Consider the following 24850-nt stretch of genomic DNA (forward strand, 5'->3'; position numbering starts at 1 on the left):
TAGATAAGCGTAAAATAAAGCTTGAGCCAAACGCGTTTTAATGCGCAATATCTCCTCTTTAGTATAAAACAGTATAGTTAACTCATAATATTATCAGCGTTTCAATTTCAATTCTCAGAACTGGGAGACGAGCATGGAGGAACCCTCACGCATTGCGAACTCCGGTTCCAATTCAAAACGATCCTCAAATTCAAATCGGAGTAACAATAGCAACAACAAGAAGAGGAAGACGAGTCAAAATACCCTAGGCATGGCCTGGGGTGCCAATTCTCGCTCTGCTTCTCGTCCCGCCTTCAGTACTTCACCTTTCTCCAATTTTGGCAGGCAAAATATTACTTAGTTCTTTACTTGCACTAATTTTCCAAAGTTTTCTTACATTATCTTGAATTTTTGTATACTATCTTGAATCTTTGGTAAACTCTGTTGAAAATTAATTAGTTTTCATTTGACTTTTATCAATCAAGAAAGTTCGTTTTGATCTTTCTTTTAAAAACTTTGATGTAGTTACATGGCCGTCAAGAATCAGAAGCTTCACGACCAGTTTGAGGCGGAGGCATCAAGCACTTCTATCAGTGGTCCAAATTCTTCAAAACCTATATTTCAGGGCGTATCCATTTTTGTTGATGGATACACGGTTCCTTCCAGTCAGGTTTAGTACATTATGGTTTCTTTCTGGTCTATTTCATGTGATTTTCTTGCCGGGAATTAATATGATATGGTTACTTTAAAGACTTAAAAGATCCTGAATTGAACTATGAATGATGTCGAATATTGTTTCATCAATTAAAAACTTCTCTAACTTTTGAATTGGGAGACTAAAGATTACTTGTATTCTTGTATTCAAACATCCATCTTCATTGTAATCAATACCTTGACTATATAGCTATCATATTCTTTTCTGTACCTCACTGGATTTTCTCATATGGATGATTAGGTTGCTTCTCTTGTAGTTTATTGATGTCAACAATATCTTTCCAGGAGCTTCGAGGATACATGTTGAAGCATGGAGGCCATTTTGAAAATTATTTTTCTAGACGTCGTGTTACTCATATAATCTGTAGTAATCTTCCTGACAGTAAGGTTAAGAATTTAAGGTCAGCTGTAAAACAAACTTCAATCAGTTTCTTATTTTGCATCTCTGCTGAGAATAGTAGTTGTAATTTTTTTCTAAGATTTGTTTGAATTTGATATAGGTCCTTCAGCAGGGGACTTCCAGTAGTCAAACCAACATGGGTGTTGGACTCTGTCGCTGCAAATAAGCTTCTGAATTGTAAGTTTATATTACTATGACTTGATTTTTAATGCAAACCAGCAAGTTGTCCACTTCTTTACTTATTAGCTCTTCTATCGTTGTTTTGTTGTTTTCAGGGGTTCCTTATCAGCTTGATCAGCTTGCAAGTGAAGTTAATAACCAGCCTAAGCTATCTGCTTTCTTCACAAAAAACATTGCTATTTATGATGATACGACAACATGTTCAACTGTCCAAGCCATATCTAGAGTTGGGAGCCCATTCTCATATTCGGGACCATTTGAAGATCCCATGTCAATTGAAGAGTGGCAATCTGCAGAAGATTTGGAGCTTTGTGCTGTACAATCTAAAGATCTAGTGCAAACAGACTACAATGAAGATAGAGTTGAAGAGTCAAGTTGCAGCATAGAAAGGCCAGAACTGAGTGATGCTGCAAGTGGAGATGGAAGCCAAGCTCCATTTTCAGAACCTTCCAGTCCTCATAACAATGCATCAGTTTGTAGCGAATGGATGAGTGATCCTGTTAACGTGGGCTCATCAAATTTAAAGATTCCTAGGTCTCCTAATCAGCAACATTCAACTCTAAATGATGCTAATTTTGTGGAAAATTACTTTAAGGTACATATGTTGCTATCTTGATATTGGCTTTGCTCTTGCTAGGACATCTTGTATTTATCTCCCCAAAAAAACAAAAAGAAAAGAAAAAATAACAAAAAAACGAATTGTAATGAACAATATCTACTCTCAAGTTCATTTTTCTTTTTCCCTTATTGCTAGAGGCGTTAAAAAGTTAGTTTATATTGTTATCATTGTTAAGTTAATTATGATCACATATTACATCATCTCTCTGTAAATATAGCCTGGATTTTGGAGCTCACATGTAAATTTCAATGCGGACTAATAAGTCTGAAAATGGCTTACGAAGTCGATTTTGAAAGATTTGTTAGACCAAACATCCAACCTGGACTTTGAGGCAATGGGTCAAGTAACTTAGGATGAACTCCCCAGGATGCCCTTTACACAAATGACGTTGGATGTGGTACACACAATATATATATGGGATATTATGTATCTGCAACACCTTTGATAGGTGAAATGCCAGCGTGTGTAATGTTTATCATAATAGGGCACCAAAGAGGGGCCTTTCATGTGCAAAAAGCTTTTGCTCTAAGGATAGACAAGGCTGAGCTCATAAAAATAAAACAGGTTTAAGGGTTATATGACATTGGTATTCTTTTTCACAATAATTGCCAAAACGGTATCCACATGCACAAAGCAACCGTCTCTTTTTGGGTGCACATAGTAACCGTCTCTTTTTGGGTTAAAATTTCCTTTAACAACTGACCATTTTATCAACTATTTTATGCTTTTGCTTCTGCTGTTGCTGGATATGGGATGACATAATAATGGACCTTTCAAGGTTGTGGAAGATCTAATCTCAATTCTTTCTTTTCAGTTGAGAAAAAACAGAATACTAAGAATCAACAGCCAACTCATCATACCTCGATTGTGTTGCTTATATTACTACTATTAAATTCTTGGCATCCAGATTTTCTTGGGCCTTCTGATGCAATTAGATTACTTGCTTTTGCTTGTGGATCTGTTATTTTGAATTTGTTTTTTTATTGCATTGTATAACTAATATATACATAAATCTATGTGCACATTGATAAGTAATTGCATATCAAATACTTTAAGCACCTTCTGACAAAGTGGTTGACGTATTCCTCGTGTGCTTTTGCCTTCAGCATTCGAGGTTGCATTTCATTGGCACCTGGAGAAACCGGTATCGTAAACGATTTCCTAGTTCCCCTGGTGGGTTTAGATGCACAAGTTCAGGCCCTAGTTCTTCAGCAACAGCAAATAAGACAATGATTATTCATGTGGATATGGTAATTTCTGCTTCGATGGTCTAGAAACTTGACTTGTCTTAATGTTGTTATGACTGCGTCTATGGTCTGTTTCCTCTACCTTCTCACTCTCTTTGATCTAAAGGAACCTGCTATATATGTTATACTACACGTCTCTGTAGATTATTCTCTGTACTAAAACAATCAGTTCAACTTTACTTGTTCAGGATTGCTTTTTTGTGTCTGTGGTCATTAGGAATCGCCCCGAGTTGAAGGATAAACCTGTTGCCATTTGCCATTCAGATAATCCACGGGGAACAGCTGAAATATCTTCAGCGAATTATCCTGCTCGGGGTTATGGTCAGTCTTTCAGTCAGTAATTCAACCTTTTCTTAAATATTATCCCATGTTCGAAATTTGCGTCATTCAAGCTTTTTTCTTGTAGGAGTTAAGGCCGGAATGTTTGTCAGAGATGCCAAGTCATGTTGCCCTCACCTAGTCATTCTTTCTTATGACTTCGAGGCTTATGAGGAGGTGGTCATGATATTTCAGTTTATTCATCTTGTTCTTTTTCCCTTTTAATTGAATTCTTTTGTATTTGGAATTGAGTCCTATAAAATCTGGTTTCCTTTGCAGGTTGCTGATCGCTTTTATAACATATTGCACAAGTACTGCAACAAAGTGCAGGCATGGCTTCAAAATTGCTTGTTGAACAACTTCGTGATGTTCTTTTCTCTTGATTGATAATTGCTACTGAATGCAGGCCGTAAGTTGTGACGAAGCATTTCTAGATGCCACTGATTCCGGAGTAGAGGACATTCAAATTTTTGTCTCAGTGATCAGAGAGGAGATTCTTGATGCGACAGGCTGTACTGCTAGTGCTGGTATTGCTGGGAATATGCTTATGGCGCGTCTTGCTACTAGGATTGCAAAACCAGATGGGCAGTGTTACATCCCTGCTGAGAAGGTAGCTTATTTCGAGCTGTCTATTTGATGTATGAAGAGGGGGGAGATCTTATGTCTTGATCTTTGTCATCTAAATATGTTAATCTTCTACTGTATCACAAAATATATTTTGCTGCTACATCTTTATTGATTACATCTCATTGCTTTCGCTTAACTATTTGTAGTTAATCTCTTCTTACCCGATTGTCCACTAGGCATTGTAAATTTGCATGTACTTCTAGAAAGGACATATCTGCAAGTCAAATCAGATTTTATAGGCTCCACTGTCATAAAGCGAAGTTTCTGCCAGGGCTTCTCCATGCCCTTGCAACGTGAGCTGTTTCTCCATTGCCACATGAGGCTTTTTTTGGTTCACTTTGTTTATGTCCATCCTTTTCAAGCATGATTACCTTTTCCGCTGCAAGAATCTGGAGTTAGATGGAAATCAACATGAATCCTTGAATATTTTACTAATTTTTAAAAATACATTACAACTTTCTCATTTCCTTATAAAAAAGAAAAACAATCTACAAGTATTTTATTAAGGATTAGTCCCAGAACAGGGCTATTTTGATCACTTAGCTTTGTCCCGTCACAAATATTGTTCTATATCAAACACATTTCTCTTGTTTAAATCTTTGTTGATTTACTCCATTTTTGATCATCTTATATTTTAGTGTCTACTGCATGTAGTGGCATAAGAGGAAAACAAAGACTTGACGATCATTATAGAGAAGTGAAATAATTATTGTGCTGATTTAGCTTGTTGACTATATTAGGTGGAGGAGCACCTGCGTGAACTTCCAGTAAAAGCACTTCCTGGAATCGGTCACGTGTTGGAAGAGAAGTTGAACAGGAGACAAATCACAACTTGTGGGCAGCTGCGTATGATTTCCAAGGTTCTCATTGTTTAGTATTTGTTTCCTTCTGTAATGTATTGGTAATTGCTCTTGCAGTTTTGATTTTCTATCTAATTATAGTTTCTTTACAACTAGCCCTGCTTTGCATCTCTTTTGATCTGGTTTCCCTAGGATATGTTTCACACTTGAAGAACCACTACAAGGGCACTTCATGAATCATTGGATCTCTTGCAACAGAGATCTTCTTGTTCATTGTATATTTGCTGGTATATTTGTTTATAAAAATAATAAGATAATGGTATTTATTAAAACTAGTAACAGGAAGGTACTGCAAATTGTATCAAAGCATATGTTTGTAAGAGTTAGTAAGCAGAATTTCTCCCAAGCCGGGTGGCCTAGCATTTAGGGGAAGGAGTGACAACTTGGGAACTAAGGATTACAGTCTAGCATGGACGACATTAGTTGAATTATTTCGACCTTCCTACGCTATGGAAGGAGGAGGAGGGGGTTTTGATGGTGTACTGTTGTTTGATACCTAGGCCAGTGGGAGTTGCAGGTATTCAGTGGATTAATCTTCTTGTTTAGATGCCTTATTCATCCAAAGTTCTCCATGAAACTATATTCTCCATTTCTTGTGAAAAAAGGTTTCAAGTTTAAGAGGTTATCTCAACTGGATAGCTATCAATGAAAAATGAGGTTTGTTATTCATGCTGTCTGCTTGAGTCAGAGTCCTCTTTGCCATCTTTTGGGGATGACATGCATTATACTCAATGTTGGACTATATATATCTCCCACTCATTTGTTGTGTTTTCAGGAAACTCTCCAGAAGGACTTTGGTTCTAAAATTGGCAGTATGCTATGGAACTATAGTAGAGGGATAGATGACCGGTTGGTTGGCATGATACAGGTTAGGATTTACAAAAATTGTCTTACTTTATTGCTTTTATTTGAAGGCTTTCTTTTGGATTTTTGTCATAATCACATAACTGACTCACGAACTCTCATTGACTCCTTTATTTCACTGTTTCTTATTGTTTTGAATATTGGTGACTTGCTTAATGATTGATGAGTATATGTTTTGCCTCCTGTACTGCTTGTTGCTTCTAACCTGCGTCATTGGGTTCTGGTGCCCATATAAGTAGTCTCTCAAGTGGTATTGTGTGTGGGTGTGTTTATATATTTATTATATTTTCAGAGCAAGTTTTGGTTCCGTTTCAAATGTATTAAGTAGTACATATACACTTGCATCGTATTTCTGTAGTGGTCTTAAAGCTGTTCTAGTACCTGTCAAAACGAAGCAAATACCGGTTACATGCTTCGCGAATCTGCATCAATCAGTCATGCGGGTTCAAGTGAAATATATTAACTTCTCAATAACGTTTGCAGGAAAGCAAATCCATAGGTGCAGATGTTAACTGGGGCGTGAGGTTCAAGGATCAGAAAGATGTTAGATCTCCATTAAATATCATATTGTTTTGTCCCTTTGTGCTAATGCTTATTGACAGTAAACGCCTTCTCAATTCAGGTACAACGTTTTCTGTTAAACCTTTGCAAGGAGGTTTCATTACGTTTGCAGGGGTGTGGAGTGATAGGGAGGAAGTTTACCTTAAAGGTCTCTCTGTTTTTTGCCTTATGAAGCCATTATTTTTTATTCAGATTATTGTTCATTATTGAGTTTTTTTAGTATAAACTAGTTGTATAGTTGGTTCTTATGCTGCTTTTGCATTTATATTTATCAACACAGATAAAGAAAAGAAAGGGCGATGCAGGGGAGCCAGTAAAGTATTTGGGCTGTGGTGTTTGTGATAACTTGAGCCATTCTGTCACGGTATAATATTTTCTGTGATCACCTTGTGCTCTATGTTTTCTAACTGAAGAAATTTTTGTTTCCTTTAATTGCATTATGCCACTTGTAGGTGCCACTGGCTACAGATAGTGTTGATGTGCTTGAGAGAATCGTTTCACAGCTTTTTACGACTTCACACGTGGGTAATTTGCTTTCCCTATGTGAATGATACACTTTAAAATAAGGGTTCAAATCCTCACCCAAAAGTGTGGCCTAGTGGTTCAATGAACTGGGTGCAAACCTTGGAGATCATCTAGTAAAAACAAAAACACTTGGTGATTTATTTCTAGGGTGAATGTCAAAATGGAAATAGATTATCTTACGAAATTTTCACTAATCTCAATGTCATTTCAATGTAAATGGTGTGTGGATTATCCTTCTTACTTCCATTTTTTTTAATCGTGCTACATCTGTGCCAAAATGATTATCTGATCTGCTTTGAGAGTTGAACAAATAATTTCTTACTGTAATTCTTAAATATTTTTTGTCATATGAAATGGGAAAATATAGAATTGTATTGTTTTTCATATATTTCTAGTACTAGATTTAACTCTCAGCAGATGAATTAGTCAAATTAAAAATAAACAAAGTAGGTCATATCAATTTGGGATGGAGTATCAGCTTTTTTTGTGCGACATTGCGTATCCGAGCAACTTTCAGTAAGCTAATTCATTTGATACATGATGTTATTAAGGAAAAGACTGAGCTAATCCTTTGAGCATCCTGTGTTTCTTGTTTCTTATCCTTCTTCCACTTCTGTGCGCCGTTTGATTTTTGGATGAGTCAGAATAATAATCGTAAGTCCGCAACCTTCTTTAGGGCTGAGGTAATGTCACTGTATTTTCACTCTTTCATATAGTTTTTGTGTATTGACACAGACAAGCTTTTCTCTACTGATATTTCTGTGCTGATAAGCTCAATAGAGGGAGAAATGGTGAAGAGCAAAGATGCACGTTTCGTCACATGCAGAAGCTCGACCACTTGTTTTCATGATTTTAGCCAAGCAAGAAATAAGATTTTTCTTTGAGAGTTATATTAACCAAAATTTCTTGAGATTTGCCCCCAAGGCCTAGCTCGAGTGGCAAAAGGTGGAGGATTTGTAGCTTAGGTCGCAGGTTCAAGCCCCACACCATGCAAAGCGAAGCCCGGTATTTAAGTGGAGAAGGGTAGAGGGGCGGGCCCATTATCCACCGAGTTTAGAAGGCTGTGATTGGTCCAAAGGGAGGGTCACAGACGGATTTCTCGGTTATCAAAAAAAGATAATCTTGAGATTCGTCTTTTAACTATTTCATATTAGAGTCCGAAGTGTTAGGATGGTGAATAGAGCTCAGAGACCTTTTTTTTTGTTTCCCTTCTATAGGGAGTTTCTGTTTTATTACCCAAGAATGTAGCAGTATATTTTTTTCTTGAGTTGGGGTTGAGATCTGGCAGAGAATGCTATTTGCATGTAACTTCAAAAAACCTTATGTATAGCCTGAAGGGAACTAAACATATACTGGTGCAGCTCTGATGCTGATGAAACTTTTAAGTGCAATTTTGGTGTTCTTTGGTTTCTGCATTAGCGGTTTTTCTTTTTTCACTTAATTTTTAAACGTATCAGAATCAATGAAGTCATGGTGAATTTTGAACATTGCAGACCAAAAATTTTCTTTAAAGATGTTAGAATTCCCTTTGGACCAAGTGAATTTAGAGTAAGAAACTTAGATTTTTCTTCCACATCAACCATTTCTTTATTCAGCGACAACAAAACATGTACAGTGTGATCTCAGTATGACTTGTAGTCTACACTGTTTCTTCTTCTAATGTAAATGCTGTTTTGACTATTGCTGTGCAGATGTGGAGGACATACGAGGCATGGGATTGCAGGTCTCAAAGCTTGAAACTGCAGATAGTTCCAAGCAAGGTCTTTTCTTTGCTTTTCATATCTCTCTCTATGCCAGTTATGACGATGACAGTATGTCATCTATGAACTGGCTTTTCTTCTAATTAATTTGACATAAATCCAGGCAAAGAGAGATGCTCCATCAGATCTTGGCTCACTGCTCCCTCTGCTAAGACCAATAACCAAAACAGAAGAAGTAGTCATGAGAAAGGTGCTGATGCAGGTTTAACTTTTTCACTAATTTTCATTGGCTTGTCCAAATATTTATTGTCTATAGTCATGCCTATTGCTTGATAGAAGTATTTCTAACACACTTAAACTGGTAGTGAAACTCTATTGTGGTTCTTTGCACTGGCTGTGTTCTAGCTCATGAAAAGTGGTAGACCTTTATAGGGATCTCTTTAATTTATGTGTCTTAAAAATACTTGAGGACATCATAATTGTTTATCTTAGATTGTTTCCTTTCTCTGTACAACATGAGAAACTCTATGGGATTTTTATTGCAGCAGCATTGATGGATATGAAATCTGTTTCTTAATGCTTCTGTTAAGAAGTTAGTATGATGCTTATGTTGTTTCTTCATGTCACTTTATTCCAACATCAATTCTCGCGATTTCAACAAGTTCTTAACTAAAAAGTGTCGTCTGAACTTGTATTGAGTTCATTTTCCACTGAAGACATGTTGGATGAGTCTGAATTCGATATGCTTCTCTGATATTGCAGCTAACAGTAAAGACAGTGTTGATGAACGCCAGGCTCAGTTGCAGGGTGATTCTAGTACACCTTTCATTGAAATGACTGCAGCGTCGCCCTCTGGTACTGCTGGAACTCTGCCTCCTATGAACGAGCTTGATATAGGAGTTATAGAGTCTCTTCCTCCTGAGGTCTATTCAGAAATTAACGACATGTATAATGGAAAATTGGCTCATTTTATTAATGAAAAGAGACGCAAAGGTGAGGATGCATTCTTTTAATTTACAGAAGGCAGTTGGCTAACCCAATTAGCTTATAATATATACTATTTTGTTACAAGATTTTGCCTCACTTCTCATATCTTTTAAATTTGGCATATCAGGAAAAGAAAACATATCTTCTGTTTGCCCTGCTGCACCTGATGAAGCTTTTGCTGCTCATGAGGTATCTTCAATTTCTCTCCTCTTCTTGGGCCAGCTTAGTATTTGTCCTGGTTTAATATTGGTGATGATGTTTATCTTGTTTCTACAACCTCATGGTGTTGATTCTGGTGGATATATTTGAAGCATCAGTATAATGAAGAGGAAATCCAAGTGGTCTCTCATCCTAATAAGCTTTTTGCTGATATGAAAAGTGAGACACTGTCTGATGCTACTGTACCAAATATGGACGTGGTTATTGATGCTCCTGTCTCGGGAGGCATCAGTCTAATGCCCTCTTCTCTAAGTCAAGTAGACACCTCGGTTTTTCAAGAATTGCCTGAGGAGTTAAGGACAGATATACTTGAACTCCTCCCTGCACACAGGAACACTGAATCTTCACTGGATGCTTCCTTGGTCTGTGCTAATAATCAGAACTGTAGTCCTTCTATTTCAAGCATTGACTTGTGGGTTGGAAATCCACCTGAATGGATTGACATATTCAAAGCCACCAATTGTCAGATTTTGTGCGATTTGGCAGAGATGTATCAAAGAGCAGGGGCAAAGAAACAGTTATCTTCTGTATTGCAGAGGACTATGTCTAAGATTTACATTCTACCTGATGTCGGCACTGATGGATGGGATGAGGCTGTTAGTTGCTTATGCGAGCTTATCAAGCAGTATCTAAGATTAAAAATTTCAACTGATATTGAAGAGGTTTACATATGTTCTTGTCTTTTAAGAAGGTATGTACCAGAGAGTAGACATATCTGCAGTATGTGTTCATTTTCTTCAGCACATCTATTTTCTTGGCACTTGCTTCTGTATTTCTATTCCTCTTTGCGATCTTAAATTTCTTTCTTCATACTATTGTATTCCGTTTTAACATCCTCACTCATCATAATTGCACATCTACGTACTAGTGCATCTATAGGTCGATGCATGACATCATCTCGAGCAACCTTCTCTCTTTTTATCTTCATTGCATGCTATTTGCACCTTTTGGCAAGTGACCATTTTAATCTTAGCAAATCTTGTATGACGGCACATTCATTTTAAGAATCCGCATCTGTGTGACATTCATCCTATGGATATGTTGGACTTAAGCAACATAACACTCACTATCATATAACATTATCGGTCTTATAGTTGCTCTGTAAAACTTACCTTCACTTAGGCAGCCATCCTTTACAGCATAACACCTTGGTAACACATTTCCATTTCAACCATCCAGTTTTATTTTTATGAGTAACATCTTCATTTATTATTCCATTCTCTTGAAACAACAAGCCTTGGTGTCTAAATTGTTTGTATTTGGGCACCACAATTTTGTCAAGTCTCTCCTCAACTTCTCTCTTTTGACTAAACATGGTGCATATATTCACTTTTACTTCTATTTTACCTAAGATCCTTACTCTCTAAAAGGCTTCTCCATAGTTCATTCCTTTGGTTGGTTTGTTGATTCACACTATCATCAGCAAATAGCATCCACCATGGGACCTCATCTTTATTGTGTTGGTTAGCTCAACCATAACTAGGATAAAGAAGTCGGGGCTCAATGTTGATACCTAGTGTAGACCCACTGTTCTGAGGAACTTTTTTGTATTTGTATCTCCTACTGTTACTCTCATGTAAGTGACAACTCCTTAGTAAATGTCCTTTATGACATTGAATATTTAATGTGAATTCCTTCTGTCCCCTCACCCACGAAGGACCTTTTGTGGTGCTTGCTCTTTCCACAATAAATATATAAATAAAAAGTAGTATGTTGTTATTATCAGAAATGTAAGTATTAACACAGGAAATAGGGCCTCTCCGGTCGTTTACCTTCAAACGGTGTGACATTCCCCACAACAGCTGGTGAGGAAGATTAACTGGAGGGACTCTTGAAAACTGTCTTTTCAACTTTTTCCTCCTTTTTGTCATTTTTTCTGGTGCTTTTGGTAGATACCTTGTCTAGCACAATGATAACTTCTCATCAATATTTTTGTTGTTTGGATATTTTGGATTCCTTTTTGCATTGTTTTTTTTAATTTTTTTTTTAAATAATACTATTTACCTCTTTTACTGCAAGCAGTAGCACAAGTAAACATGGGAAGTGTAACAGGGAAAATGCATTTGTGATTTGTTATGAATGACGACCAGGTCTGACATTATTGAAATTGTGATATCAGGTTAACTGCAAGGTCAAAAGTTTTCATAGAAGTTTACAACAACTTGCTTCCACATTTTCAGGTAACAATAAGTAGTTTCATTTATTTTCTTGTTGAGATGTGTATCCATATATAGTGTTTTTATAAAGAAAAATATGGTTCGGATGATCTTCTTCCCAAACTTGTCTTTCTGACTCTCAGTGGATATCATGAAATTTAGCTATGTTTGCTGGCTGTCAGCCTTGCAAGATTAAGTACATGATACTAATTTAGGCTCCTTTATGGTTTTTGCTTATACTTACAGTCTGAAATTGTATCACATTGTAAAATGTTTCCCCTTGTTTATGGCATGTTACCAAAAGAATGAAATGACTTCTATGCATTGTTGAAGAATTTCTACTAGATATTTTGATTAATCATTTTTGCTGAAAACTGGGCAGGCTGTCGTGCTGTTCTCATTAACCCATTACTTGATATGGTTTCTTCTAGATTCTTTCTATTGTTCTAGGGTTAGTTTTACTTCTTAACAGTTGTTTAAGATTCTACTATGTGGAGAACCACTTCCAACGTTTTGTTCGGGGCCTGTGGAACATGACTTGAATGAATTACTACGTGCTCATTTATTCAGCTAACATTCTTTTGGTTCTCATGTAAACAATTCAAACATGTTTTTTTTACATAATAAGTAACAATACATGCGGGTGATGATATTTCGTAAGAATGCTGTGTGCGGGATTACAATTTTGCAGTCTATGTTGCTTGGACTCTTCAAAATGTTGACGGGTGTGTGTCGGATCCTCCAAAAGCAGTGCGTTTTTGGGGATCCGACTCAGGTGCGGCAACAATTGTGGAGAGTACGAGCAACTTAGCTTGCAGTAGTTACAATACATTGTGATACTTCATTTACGAATATTGGAAAATGTAATTGAAGTCTACCCATCTAGATTGTTATATGGGTGGCCAATTCCCCACCATATCTGGTACTAGTGTTGGATGTTGACTATTTTCTTTGATGCCAAACCCATCAAAACTCCTTCAAGTCTGCAAATAGGGAGTCTGCTGACATATGTTGCATGGAGAAGTGTTCCTATCTTTCAGTTAACAAGCGTGTTGAAGTCCACAGTGGCTGTAGGAGGGAAATTTCGTCTCTTTATATGGTCTGGGGCAATCCTCACCTCATGAGCTAACTTTTTAAGTTGAGGTTGGTCAAGGTATCGGAGCAGAAAGAATTAAGTAAATAAAAATGTGCTTTCTGCAACAACTTAGCTTTAGAATAGCTGATAACATACTTCATCATGGTAGTAGAGCCACACCCAACCTAATTTTTGGTTTACCCGATGTTAGGCCCCCAACTTGAATTGTCCACGCTCAAAATGTTCAATCCTAGGCATGCGAGGGGGTGTGGAAGTCCCATATCGGTTGTGTGAGGAAAAAATCTCGTTATATGGTTTTAGGCAATCCTCACCTCACAAGCTTGATTTTGGGGTAGAGCTAGGCCCAAAGTCCACTATTAAAGCGGTTCCACAGGTGTTTCTGTTCTTCTTAAGTATGTAATGGTCTCACTGTGTATGTTAATTAGTTTGTTCCTTTTCCCTTTGTAATATAAGGGTGTCAAGTTAAGTAGTTACATACTGCATCAATAGGATTCAGGGCTGTTCTGGTTGGAGTTGTCTTTGCAGCTAAGTAGCTTTCTTTGGTCCTCCTTTTTAATTAGTAACTGCAGGCTTTTAGCTGCAAAACAAGTTAAACTTTAGGTGATACTTAAAATTTTAATTGTAGTTAAAATCTATTTTTTAATAGTGGTTACAGAAGACTTGCTTAAAAAGGTTAAAGTATAAAGTTAGGGCATCTTCTGATATATTGTTATTATATCTGGATGAGAGAAAATGTGAAATAGCTATACAATAATATGAGTGTGACATCTTAGAATGTCTTTGAATTTAAAACCATTGGTTTAGATGAATAACAATCTTTTTTACAACAACAAATTCATGTTTAGAATCTACTTTAAGATGAATTTGTGACCTAACCTGATCAACTTTTTATCTCAATTTGTAGGCATCGGTTAGTGAGAACTATGGTGGCAGCTTTTACATTGCTTCTGTGACGGAATGATGCGTGGCATGCCTTCTTTGCCAAGAAAAGTGTCAGGTGCTCTATGCCTACAAGTCCGCATTCTGCCTGCTCACTTGTTCTACTTGTAAATTGTGTATCGATGCAAAGGACCTCTTGTACAAGAACTCACACCTGGTTTAACAGAAGATCTTATGAACTTCTGATAGTACCACATGATGTTAGAAGAGTCCTTGTTATCTCTGACTTCCAGTCTCCCATGATAGTGCCTTTGGTTATGCATGTGAGTGCTTCTTTATTCTACACTAGCAATCTTCTTTGAATTTCCTGGAACTAGTTTCTTAAAGAGCATTTACTAAAAATGTGAAAAAACTATATTATCAATCTTGCTTTTGATTCCTTGGCAAATTTATTGAATATGTAAGTTCTCCTTATTCTTGATTTCTCTTCTTCCTCTCTGCTCATGTGTCTTATAAGTACCTAGATCTGTTCTTCATTTTAGGATATACTTCCTGATCTGAAGCTGTTAAGTACTGCTTTTGTTTTGTTGAAGATTTTGTAACCTTCAAGTGGTCATTGTAAACCAAGTAGGTGATAGAGGGTATTTTTAATCCACATTCCATTTGTGATTTTTTGCATCTTCTTTTTATTTTCATATGTTACTTGTAGTTCTCACATCTTTCACTTATTTCCTCTTTAAGTTGAAATCATAATCATATAGTGTGGGGGATCAGGTTAAAGTGATAGAGCTTGAGACATCATGTTATTCATGGTGGCTACTTATGTGTTCTGGGAGTGTTATTTCCAATTTGTTTTCCCTTTTGCTTGAAGTCAAGTGGGGCTTCATCTTTGGATGAATAATGTTAGGTGATATGAAGTCATGAACTGCTTGAATCAGTTTAAACAATCTATTCATTTTTTTCTTAGGCTTACGTTCTGGAGGTCCTGCTGATAATATCTTAGATGATCATTCAACTATGGACTCAGCCACTCAACTTTGATTTCTAATTCAAAAGCCACTAAACTATGAGTTTTTACTTACAAAGTTACTCAACCTATTTAATTGAGTTTTAAATTAAAATTTGCTGACATGAAATACTTATTTCCAATCAAAATTTTAAAAAATAAAAAAATGTCCATCTAAACCATTTAATGACCCACCCACTTAACCCGACCCACTAAAAAGGTGATCGGGATCATTGAAATTATCATCCTCTACCACTGTAAACATACTGTAGAAATAAAATCATAAAAGAAACAACATTCAAGGGTTTTAGTAAATTCTAACTAGAGGGAAAGGGTAAAATAACAGGGTCACTATTGGTATCTAGGGAGCTCCTGTCCTACAAAAAATGCTTTCACCAGTTTGATTACATCTGTTTTCACAAAAGCTTGGTTGTTGATACGCTCAAACTATACTTTCCTAAAGAAGTATAAGCGGTCGTATCAAGTAAAGAATCCAAATGTTAGGTTGGGGTCGATCCCATGAGGAAAATGGTTTTAGACTTAACTTTAATCTACGATTACTTTTATTTAGTCAAGTCCTTTCCGGAAACAAACAATTAAAGGGGGGATTTTGTGACAAAAGTAATTAATTCAGTCTAAGTAAACAAGTAGCTAGTTCAAATATTTGATGTTTATCAAGTGATGAGAGAAACTAGGGTGTGAGTGTTCCCCATAGGTTCATAACGCAGTAACCCTAGCTATAACAACTCTTTCCTAGTATCTTGCATGCAAAGTGATAAGTTATATATCCCTAATTCCTTGGTCCGGCAACTAGTGAATTTCACTCCGCACCTTGGTCCGGCTACGTGTGTGTACTTTACTAAATCTTACCTTTTACCTCATATTGAGCATCATAATTGATGTATGATTTAGTTATTACTTTGCACCAATCGACACTAGCCTATTAGATAGTGTATACTAAATATAGGTTGATAATTCTTTTCTTATTATCTACCTCCTTGGTCCGGCAAGTAGCAACAAGACAAGTTCTAACGTTGGCCACCGTTAAAAAGACTTCTAAACGAAAGAATTATCAATACATGCAAGACACTATTCTAGAATTGTTATTTTAGCTAGTTCTACTTTGTTAGTTACCCATGGTTCTCACAACCCTAGTTGTGGATTTAGTTACACATGTTAAGAATTACACAATTCATATTGATTAGACAAGAATTCATGTACTTACTTTAACAAGTTTGAAAAAAATCCAGAAAATCACTTGAATTAATCAAATTGTAAGAATCGATTCTGGAAAGTGAAGTATTTTCCAAAATCCAAAGTTCAAGAACCGACAATACAACTCTGAAAATTAACAAAGAGTCTAACCCCCAAAACGAGGTTTTTAGTCCTATTTATAATAAGACTCCTAAAAATAAAGGGAAACCTAAATAAAGAGAACTTCTGTCCAAAACGCGTCTCGAGTCGACGACCTCACCAACGGACCCGTCGACTCCTCCGTCAGTCCATACTTCAACTCTTTTCCAGCTGCTATTTTCTCCATCATTCTGTTACCATCGACGGACCCAAACGACGGTCCGTCGATGGCCTTCGTTGCTCCATACTTAGAATCCTTTCAAAATCATGTACTGGGGCTACATTCTGTTAACACCAACGGTTTGCCAGGACGGTCCGTCGATGAGACGACGGACCGTCATCCCTTCCGTAGCCCCACACTTGGTCAGAATTCCCCGATCTTTCCGTAGCAACATAAATCTTCAAACGACGGTTGCCACCTACGGACCGTCGATGGCTCCGTAGGTCATCACTTCTGCAAATTTCAGCACGGTTGCCACCTACGGTACATCAGTTGTAAAAACTTCTATTTTGGTACGCTGTCGAGAAAACTGGTTGATGGAAAGCAGTGCCTGTATGTTCTCGACTCGCTTGGTTCTTCTGTTTGAGAATATATTTATCTGCCTTTATGTATGCTATGCTCTTCCCACTTCTCTCTCCAACTGCTGATTGGAGTGAGGAACAGTTTCCATGGTTGTGGTTGCTAAGATGCAGTGTTGAGGCAGATTTATGATTGGTGCTAAGTTCATGTTGACCTAAAGTAAGCGCTAGAAGAAACACTTTAGAGTTCATCGGACTTCTTGAACGGTAATATCTTATGATCTGATATGACTATACCATACTTTGGTATAGTAAGTCATTTTTATTGTGTTTGCATGTCATAAGATATTAGAAAATGACTCTTTTTTCGACTGAAGTTATTCATCTTCGCAGGTACGCAACTTTTTGACCTCATATCACTGCTCCAGACAACACTAAACATTATTATCCATCTTTACTGTTCGAGAAACTTTCAGAAGGTATGTCGTTTTTCTGAATATATCTTTTATACTGAAAACTGTTTGTTTTGTGCCGAGTCAGGTAGATAATTTTCTGAATTTCAGGTAGATATTTTTGTGCAGACAGGTGAAAATTTGTTTACATGAAAAAGGGTGGCCTGTCACGGTCATAATTGAAGCATATATGCAAGGGTAATCCATCACCTGGTTTGACCATGAAAATTAAAGAATATTACTCTCCACGTTTCGCCATTGCATTTTTCAAACAACGTGCAGCATATGTTTAACAACAGCTGAAACCGTACTATTGCGTTTCAAAATTTTTGAATTAATTACATATGTCAAGAAGTTATTCAGTTCAAATGAATCATATCTGCCGCTCCATAGCTATAATTTCGTTTGCTGTGGAGGTTGCGGTTTGTATATTTCTGTCCATTTGTATAGTTCACAAGGGAATATACACATAGGTACGTATTATACACAAATTTTGTATTTATACATTTGGGAATTTTCTAAAACTTCGTTTGTATATTTTGCTTGCCAATATATAAACATGATAATATTTTATTATGAGTTTTTCATAAATTGTATACAAATAGCTAGAATAAACATATATAAAATTATGTATTTATGCAATCAGGAATTAAATTATATAAATTAGGTGAATAGCAAGAATTGTAGTTGTGAATTCAATTTTCTTAAATTATAGCTATGGTATTCAATGTAAGGTAAATGTTCGTTATTCTGGATAATTTTTCCTTCTTATTAGATGCTGATATCTTAGTCCCATGGATTTGGTAGTCGTGTTGATTGAGTTTTGAATTGTGTCCTAGCATGCTGTCGAAGAAATTCTGTTGTAATTTTCACACTTCATTAACTATTATGTGTTTAAAAATTCCTGGAGAGAAATTTCTAGACAGAAAGAATGTGGGAAGACTAACGAGTTAATATTCGTGCTGTCAAACTGAAAAAAAAGAACAGTAATTAATAACTTCGTAAACTGCTGGTAGTAAATGGATGTATATACACAGTTCGATAAATATGCGTAGGTACAAGGATTATGAACTCTATAGCAAAAAATTAACATTTGCAATGTAGTCGGTATATCTAATTTTTAGTCCAATTTTTATTCAACACTTGTGCAACTTGGGTGAAAGGTAGGTGGTCAAAATTTTCGTATCAAACCAGCTCATACAACATGGACTTTGTACAACAAGAGAGAAACTTTGTTTACAAAATGACTAGTCTATCTATTAATGTAAAAAATGTAAAACCTTTTAAATAATTGAGTTTATTCAGGTTGTTGCCGTGACAAAAATAATTATTAAATTTTGCATGACTAATATCTGAAAAGAATAATATGAAAATTTGAGTGTTATTATTATTATGTACGTGATTAATGATTTTTTTTTTTAAAAATCCTTTAAATTAATTAGTTCTCACATAAAATGTTGTTGTATAAACTGTATATCCGTAATCACATAACAATCTTTTTTATTAATATGCTTCACCATTAATACAGTAGCGTAAGTGCGTGACTTTTGCTTATCATTGTTTTATATGGTTACAATTTTGAAATATTCCTTTTTCTAAGAAAAAGAAAAAGAGATATAGATGGGCGGTGTTGCACAAAAAAGAGTTTAATATATAATTATATATTTGTTTGACTTTTGTAAAATTGTTTCATAACATGCGCCACATTTATATACCTGTATGATTTAACGTTTTCAAACCAAAAATTATTCCAATCTTTGAAAAATAGAATTTCAATTCTTCTTAAATATTAGTCAAAAGTCAAAGAAACATACCTTTGTTGCACTTGTGCGTAACCAAAACACCAAACCTCCATGCTACTTTTTGTCACCTTTATATATTTGACAAATCCTCCTTTCTGAAACACACAAATCAAACAACAACAAGTAGAATTTTAGCATTTTCTGGTCGATCTCTCTCTTGCAAGTGTTAGGTCTACCACGAAAAGTCGTAAAATGAATAAGAGTATTTTCAAGTCTTTTCTAAATGCCTTTGCAATGATACTCCTTTTTGTGTGGCTTTCAAATTGCATAAAAGTGGAAGGGTTAAGAAACCTTAATGAGGAACACTCTTTGATTATTTCATTGGTAGAGAGTTTAGTTAAACAGAAAGCATATTCTGGGCCAAGTCATAGGGGTAGAGGTCACTAGCTAGTTAGCTAGCAAGCTTCAAGTTTTTTTTCATTCATTTTAATCTTCTTTTATATCATAATTTTAGTATTTATGTCATTCTTTTTTGTAATTTATGTAAAAAAACACATACATTAGAAGAATTACTTTTCTTTATCTCATTTCTTACTCGCTCTAAAACTGTCGTAATATGATATGTATAAAAGCATCTTATAAAAAAATACTATATATATATATATATATATATATATATGTTAAGTATCCAGAAAAAACTTAGTTGGGCATAAAAGAAGGAGAAGTCGCTTAAAATATCATTGCAGTAAACTTATGGCCATTTGATTCCATTCACTTTTAATATTCTGGTTTTACATATTTCTTAAAAAGAACTAATGATCGACATGAAATATTTTACTACAAATCTTTGTATTAATTGATATATAGTCTTAAATTTTAAAAGATGACTTCGTGAGTAAACAATTAATGTTGAGAGTAAAATAGAGAAAATAAATATAATCGGACTAAAAGAGATCTCACTTTCGACGATTGAACTAGACTTCTATATCCAGATTGGAATTGGACTTAAACATCTTTGGATCTTGCTTAGAGCCGGGTTTCACTTTCATATCAGAAACGTAGTCTTGCGCTTTCTCTTAATATTCTAGGGTTTCACTTTCATGTCAGAAACATAATCTTGCGCTTTCTCTTAATATTCTAAAAGTGACAAGTAAAAATAAGAATATATATTTTTAATATAATAGATAAATAAAAATGAAAAAGGTTGTCAATATTTTTACATGACGCTGAAGCTGTTTTGTACAATATTGGTGAAAAGATGGTCATGTATTCCTTTAGAAGCAAAGCTTGGGGTTTGGGCCTCAGATATTTGTTTCTTGGACTTGGGCCTAACAAAACATTTTTAGTTTTGTAGTTGGGAAAATGGTCTGATATACCCCTCAACTTTGTCATTTAGAGCTTATATACCCTCGTTATAAAAGTGGCTCATATATGCCCTTACCGTTATACAAACGGCTCACATATACCCCTGCCGTTACAAAATGGCTCACATATACCCTTCATTTAACGGAAGTTAAAAGATTAGTTTTAAATTTATATTTATTACTTGTAATTTTAACAAAAAAAATTATTTAGGGTATATTAATTCTTCTATCAAAGTTTAAGGTATATTTAATTTTTTTCATATATAAATTATTTTTTGACTTCTTTTATTATAATTATTTGAGTTTCTTATTTTTATTTTGTTTTTTTCTTTCATTCCTTAGTTTAAAGAAACAAAATTTTGAACTATTTTTTTTGTATGTATTGTAATTTAATTTCGTATTCGAAGAAAAAATTTGGTCATCTACAATAAGTTTTACAAGAATATTAGTGAAACATAAATAAATTTATCAAAATAATAATTATAAATTAGTCATTGAAACAAAAAAAAGTCAAAAAAAATATGTTTGACAAGGATTAAATTTACTCATATGGGATTATATTTTTTAGAAAAAAATAATAAAAAATTAGATTAAAATTATTATTTTTTCATTTCCGTTAGAGGAAAAGGGTATATATGAGCCACTTTCATAAAAAGAGGTATATCAGCTCTAAATGACAAAGTTGAGGGATATATCAGACCCTTTTTCCTTAGTAGTTTATACATGCAAGAAAAGTTTGATTAATGGGAAAAAGCTTCTTGTGGCTAGAGTTTGGAGTTTAAACTATTTTCACTTGTCAACAAAAAAATTGTCGTATTTAACTAACGATATTTTTATCTAAACTTATTTCAGCTTTTAAAAGATGACTACTTCTTAATTATATTTTTGTCTGATTTGAAGTTGGACCATTAATTAATCCACTTGTAAAGTTAGCCCTACTACTTTGTGTTAGATTAAGGACCAAAATATAAGGTCAAGTAACTTTGAGGGACCAAACCAATCACCTAAGAATAGCCCAGCATTAAATTGTGGAACAGATAATTACGACACATCTCATTTTGACTATTCTCCTTTTTTTTTTTTTAAATAACTGTTTAAAATATTAAACATTATAAACATAATTTAATTATTAAGAAAAAATGGTAGAATCGACTTTTTAATGCATTAGAAACTTTTACTTAACCGGCCATACACAACTAGTACATTGGACCATCAAATTAATTATGTTAGGCTCACAAAGACAAAACAAAAGGTTAGATTTGTCCCGCTGTGGTAAGTATTCTTTTATCTGTTTTACGTTCGAGTCTCCTAGGTAAGTTAAGGAGCGCTTTATCTTAATGTGAGACTTTTTAGCGCAAATTTAAATTTAGTCAGGTTTCAATATAGATATCAAATACGGGTGAAAAAAAGGGTATAGTTATCGTATGTAATATACTAATTTTCTTGCTAACCCTATGATTTTGAAATGTTTTGTAATTATTTTGTCCAAACATCAACTTAACAAATCTTTATTTAGGACGTAGTTCTCTACTATAAATACATAGTCCAATGATCGATTTACACAAGCACCAAAACAACAACATCGATATATACGAATAATTAAATGGCTAAGTTTTTATTCATTGTAATTTCTTGCTTATTTTTCCTAGCATTTCAAAAAGGAAGCCAAGCACTTACCGTAACGTACACAGTAACAAATAGGTTTTTGTAAACTCGTTGTGTCTAGATTGGACTATATGTATGTAATGTATATTTTATATTGCTATTATAAAATAACAGAATTCACTAATTCGAAATTTAAATTTGTGAGTGCTTGCAGGGGGATTAATAGAAGGGATTGCGGATTATGTGAGACTAAAGGCGGGTTATGTGGTTAGTAATGTTGGGATTTAGCAAGTGTGAATGAGAAAAGAAAAGAAAGAATATGAAAAGTCAGGTAACCGTAACATTCCGAAAAGTTGTTACACTTTCCGAAAAGTCGTTACTCTCTGAAAAGTCGTTACTTTCCGAAAAGTCGTTATTTTCCTAACAGACACAATTTTCCGAAAAGTTGTTATTTTTTCAAAAGACACAACTTTCTGGATAAAATGGGTCTGAACAGATTTCACTGAACAGACATGTTCCTTGCTGAAAATGGCTATAAAAGGAAGTCAATTTTTGATTTTTTAAACACTGAAAATTTTTCCTTCTTTGCATTTATTTTTCGCTCAAATAAAATCAAAGTGTCGATCGACTGAGTCTTTGTGACTTGTTGCTGTTCTAAGTTCGTTGAAGTTAAAGAAGTTTGAGGTACCGCTATTTCTTTAACAGGTTTAATCCGTTTTATCTTGGGAGAAATTAATCCATAACCTTGGATACAGTGAGGGGATTAAATTTCTTAAGGACACACAGTAATTTCTGTGGACTCGGATTAAATCTTGTATTTTATAATTTTTTTTCTGCTTCATTTTATTTCTGTTTCTGTTTATTAACCTTATAAATACAGGTTATTGTAAGAATAACAAGTAACTGGGCGAAGAACGGTCAAGGCACGCGATGGGATGAAGGTTATTCAGTCACAGCACGTTTTTTGGATTATTGTAATGGTTTGAGAAATGGATTTGTGGCAGAACTGAATAAGAAAATGAGGAGTGGTTTATAGTAACAATTTTTTTGTTGAATTGCTTGGCAAGACACCAGATCAGCTTTTTGTTGATTACAAGGCTAAGTATAATAATACTGCTTAAGCCTTTTATGTATGTATTACATGATCGTATAAATTTTAATGAACAAAATAAGGTGATCAGTTTTGGATTACCTAGAGATTTATGTTATATTATTGTTGTCTTTAGTATACATATGAGAAAAAATCAGATTACATGAAGATATAAAGCATGACATTTCCTTATCATTAGTAAATTTTTTATGAGATAGGATCACATTTTAATTTGGCTCATATAAAGATTCTGAGATCGAGTCTCACAACAAATATCGAAGAAAAAATATTTGAAAAAAAATTAAATCCCACATTTTAATTTGGCTCATATAAAGATTCTGAGATCGAGTCTCACAACAAATATCAAAAAAAGAATATTTGGAAAAAAATTAAATCCGAACTTAATAATACATATTAAGATTTTTGTCTATGGTCTATATTCCCCATCTTCTATTCACAATTACTATTGTACATGTCAATTATAAATTGCTATAATTAGTGGATGGTTTTTTCTTTTTTTGCCTGCATCATGAGTATCTATTAAAATATTCAAAATAATTTCGATTTAAAAAAATGTCATCAATTTTATATAGGATTTAGACCTAATGTCAATCGAGGATTGTACTTTCTTAATCTTGTTTAAATATTCTTTTTAGTAACTCTTCCTTCCGTCTGTTTTTACTTGTCTATAATAGTAAAAATAGATGTTCACTTTTACTTGTTCAGTTTGAATGATCAAGAAATAATTTAGCATTTTATACCTTTTATTCTTATTATTAAATAACATTTATTTTTCAACATTTAGATGACTTATTGTAATCAATAAAGTTTATATGGTAAATTTATTATTTTATTTTTACTTTTTAATAAGTGTATCAAATCAAACATTAACAACTAAAGATAAATAAAAGGATTACTAATTTGTATTTTGAATGCGTTAATGACTTAGATTCAATAAATGATTCCGCAACTCCAAACGCCAAGGCAAAATGAAATTAATTTGAGAAGTCATACAATATAATACACAATTGAATAACTGAAGGGTCAAGCAAGCTGTATAATGAGTATATTTTTTAAAAAGCAGTTTGAAATTTTCATTTCTCTTACTCGACGGCTTTTAACGACAACTTTTTATTTGATGTTTTCTTTAAAAAAAAAAAAAAGAGAGAGACAAATTCCATTGGTTCAATGGTCAAATTCTGTACGTATGTTCACCGGCACCTGAGGCAAGCCTTTTATATATTTTCATATTTTACACCTTTAGCCAAGCAAAAAATGATAACAAATGTTAATTTTGGAAAATAAAAAAGATATTAATTGGTTCTTTTTAATTATTTTTTCCAATAAATGATTTATAGTACTATTCTTGAAGAAAGATATTAGATAATTTAGTAATAATCCGTATGATTATTCATGTTATTATATAATTTCTTGATTGAATATACTCAAAACTCAAAAACATATTCGTACAGGATCCGACGAAGAATAATTAATTAAAATTTATAAATTATATTTTCCCCAATTTTCTTCTTTTTCATAGTATATCTATTGAGAACTTTTAGTATCTGATCGATAAATAAAATAAAACAAGTTGCTAAAACAGGAAAGAAACTGTAATATATAAAAGGGATTATGGAATGAGAAACCTCATATCACACTCAAATTATGTGTTTCTTAAAGAAAAAAAAAATTGTGAATACTCTATTGACTTAGTCCCAGTATAAATATTTTATGTTTAAAGAAAAACTTATATATGAGTGATTGTTTTTGCCAACTTTGAGCAAAAAT

The 24850-nt window shown here is 34.2% G+C and overlaps 1 protein-coding gene and 1 pseudogene across 12 annotated transcripts; both read left to right on the forward strand.

The window, feature by feature from the left end:
* Positions 1–69: 69 nt before the first annotated feature.
* LOC107003420 (DNA repair protein REV1) lies at positions 70–17834 on the forward strand. 12 transcript variants are annotated; one of them, XR_003579866.1, is made up of 26 exons: positions 70–324; positions 505–649; positions 979–1094; positions 1194–1270; positions 1369–1868; positions 2999–3142; positions 3328–3460; positions 3546–3634; positions 3737–3787; positions 3864–4067; positions 4825–4944; positions 5720–5812; positions 6292–6351; positions 6431–6517; positions 6650–6733; positions 6822–6894; positions 8586–8654; positions 8758–8856; positions 9357–9587; positions 9709–9770; positions 9893–10491; positions 11920–11980; positions 13957–14254; positions 16955–17076; positions 17187–17288; positions 17373–17834. XR_003579866.1 is itself a non-coding variant. In XM_015201757.2 (23 exons), the coding sequence occupies exons 1-23, from the start codon at positions 134–136 to the stop codon at positions 14011–14013; spliced, it is 3345 nt and encodes a 1114-aa protein (XP_015057243.1). In that variant the 5' UTR covers positions 70–133; the 3' UTR covers positions 14014–15261. The 12 variants fall into 12 exon arrangements, 1 of the variants encoding a protein (XP_015057243.1); XR_003579868.1 differs by having other exon boundaries at positions 17377–17834; XR_003579862.1 differs by having other exon boundaries at positions 17391–17834.
* A 3997-nt stretch (positions 17835–21831) lies between these two features.
* On the forward strand, positions 21832–23138 carry LOC107031488 (annotated as a pseudogene).
* The last annotated feature ends 1712 nt before the right edge of the window (positions 23139–24850 follow it).

This window comes from Solanum pennellii, chromosome 1 (genome assembly GCF_001406875.1).
Source record: "Solanum pennellii chromosome 1, SPENNV200".
Lineage (NCBI taxonomy): Eukaryota > Viridiplantae > Streptophyta > Magnoliopsida > Solanales > Solanaceae > Solanum > Solanum pennellii.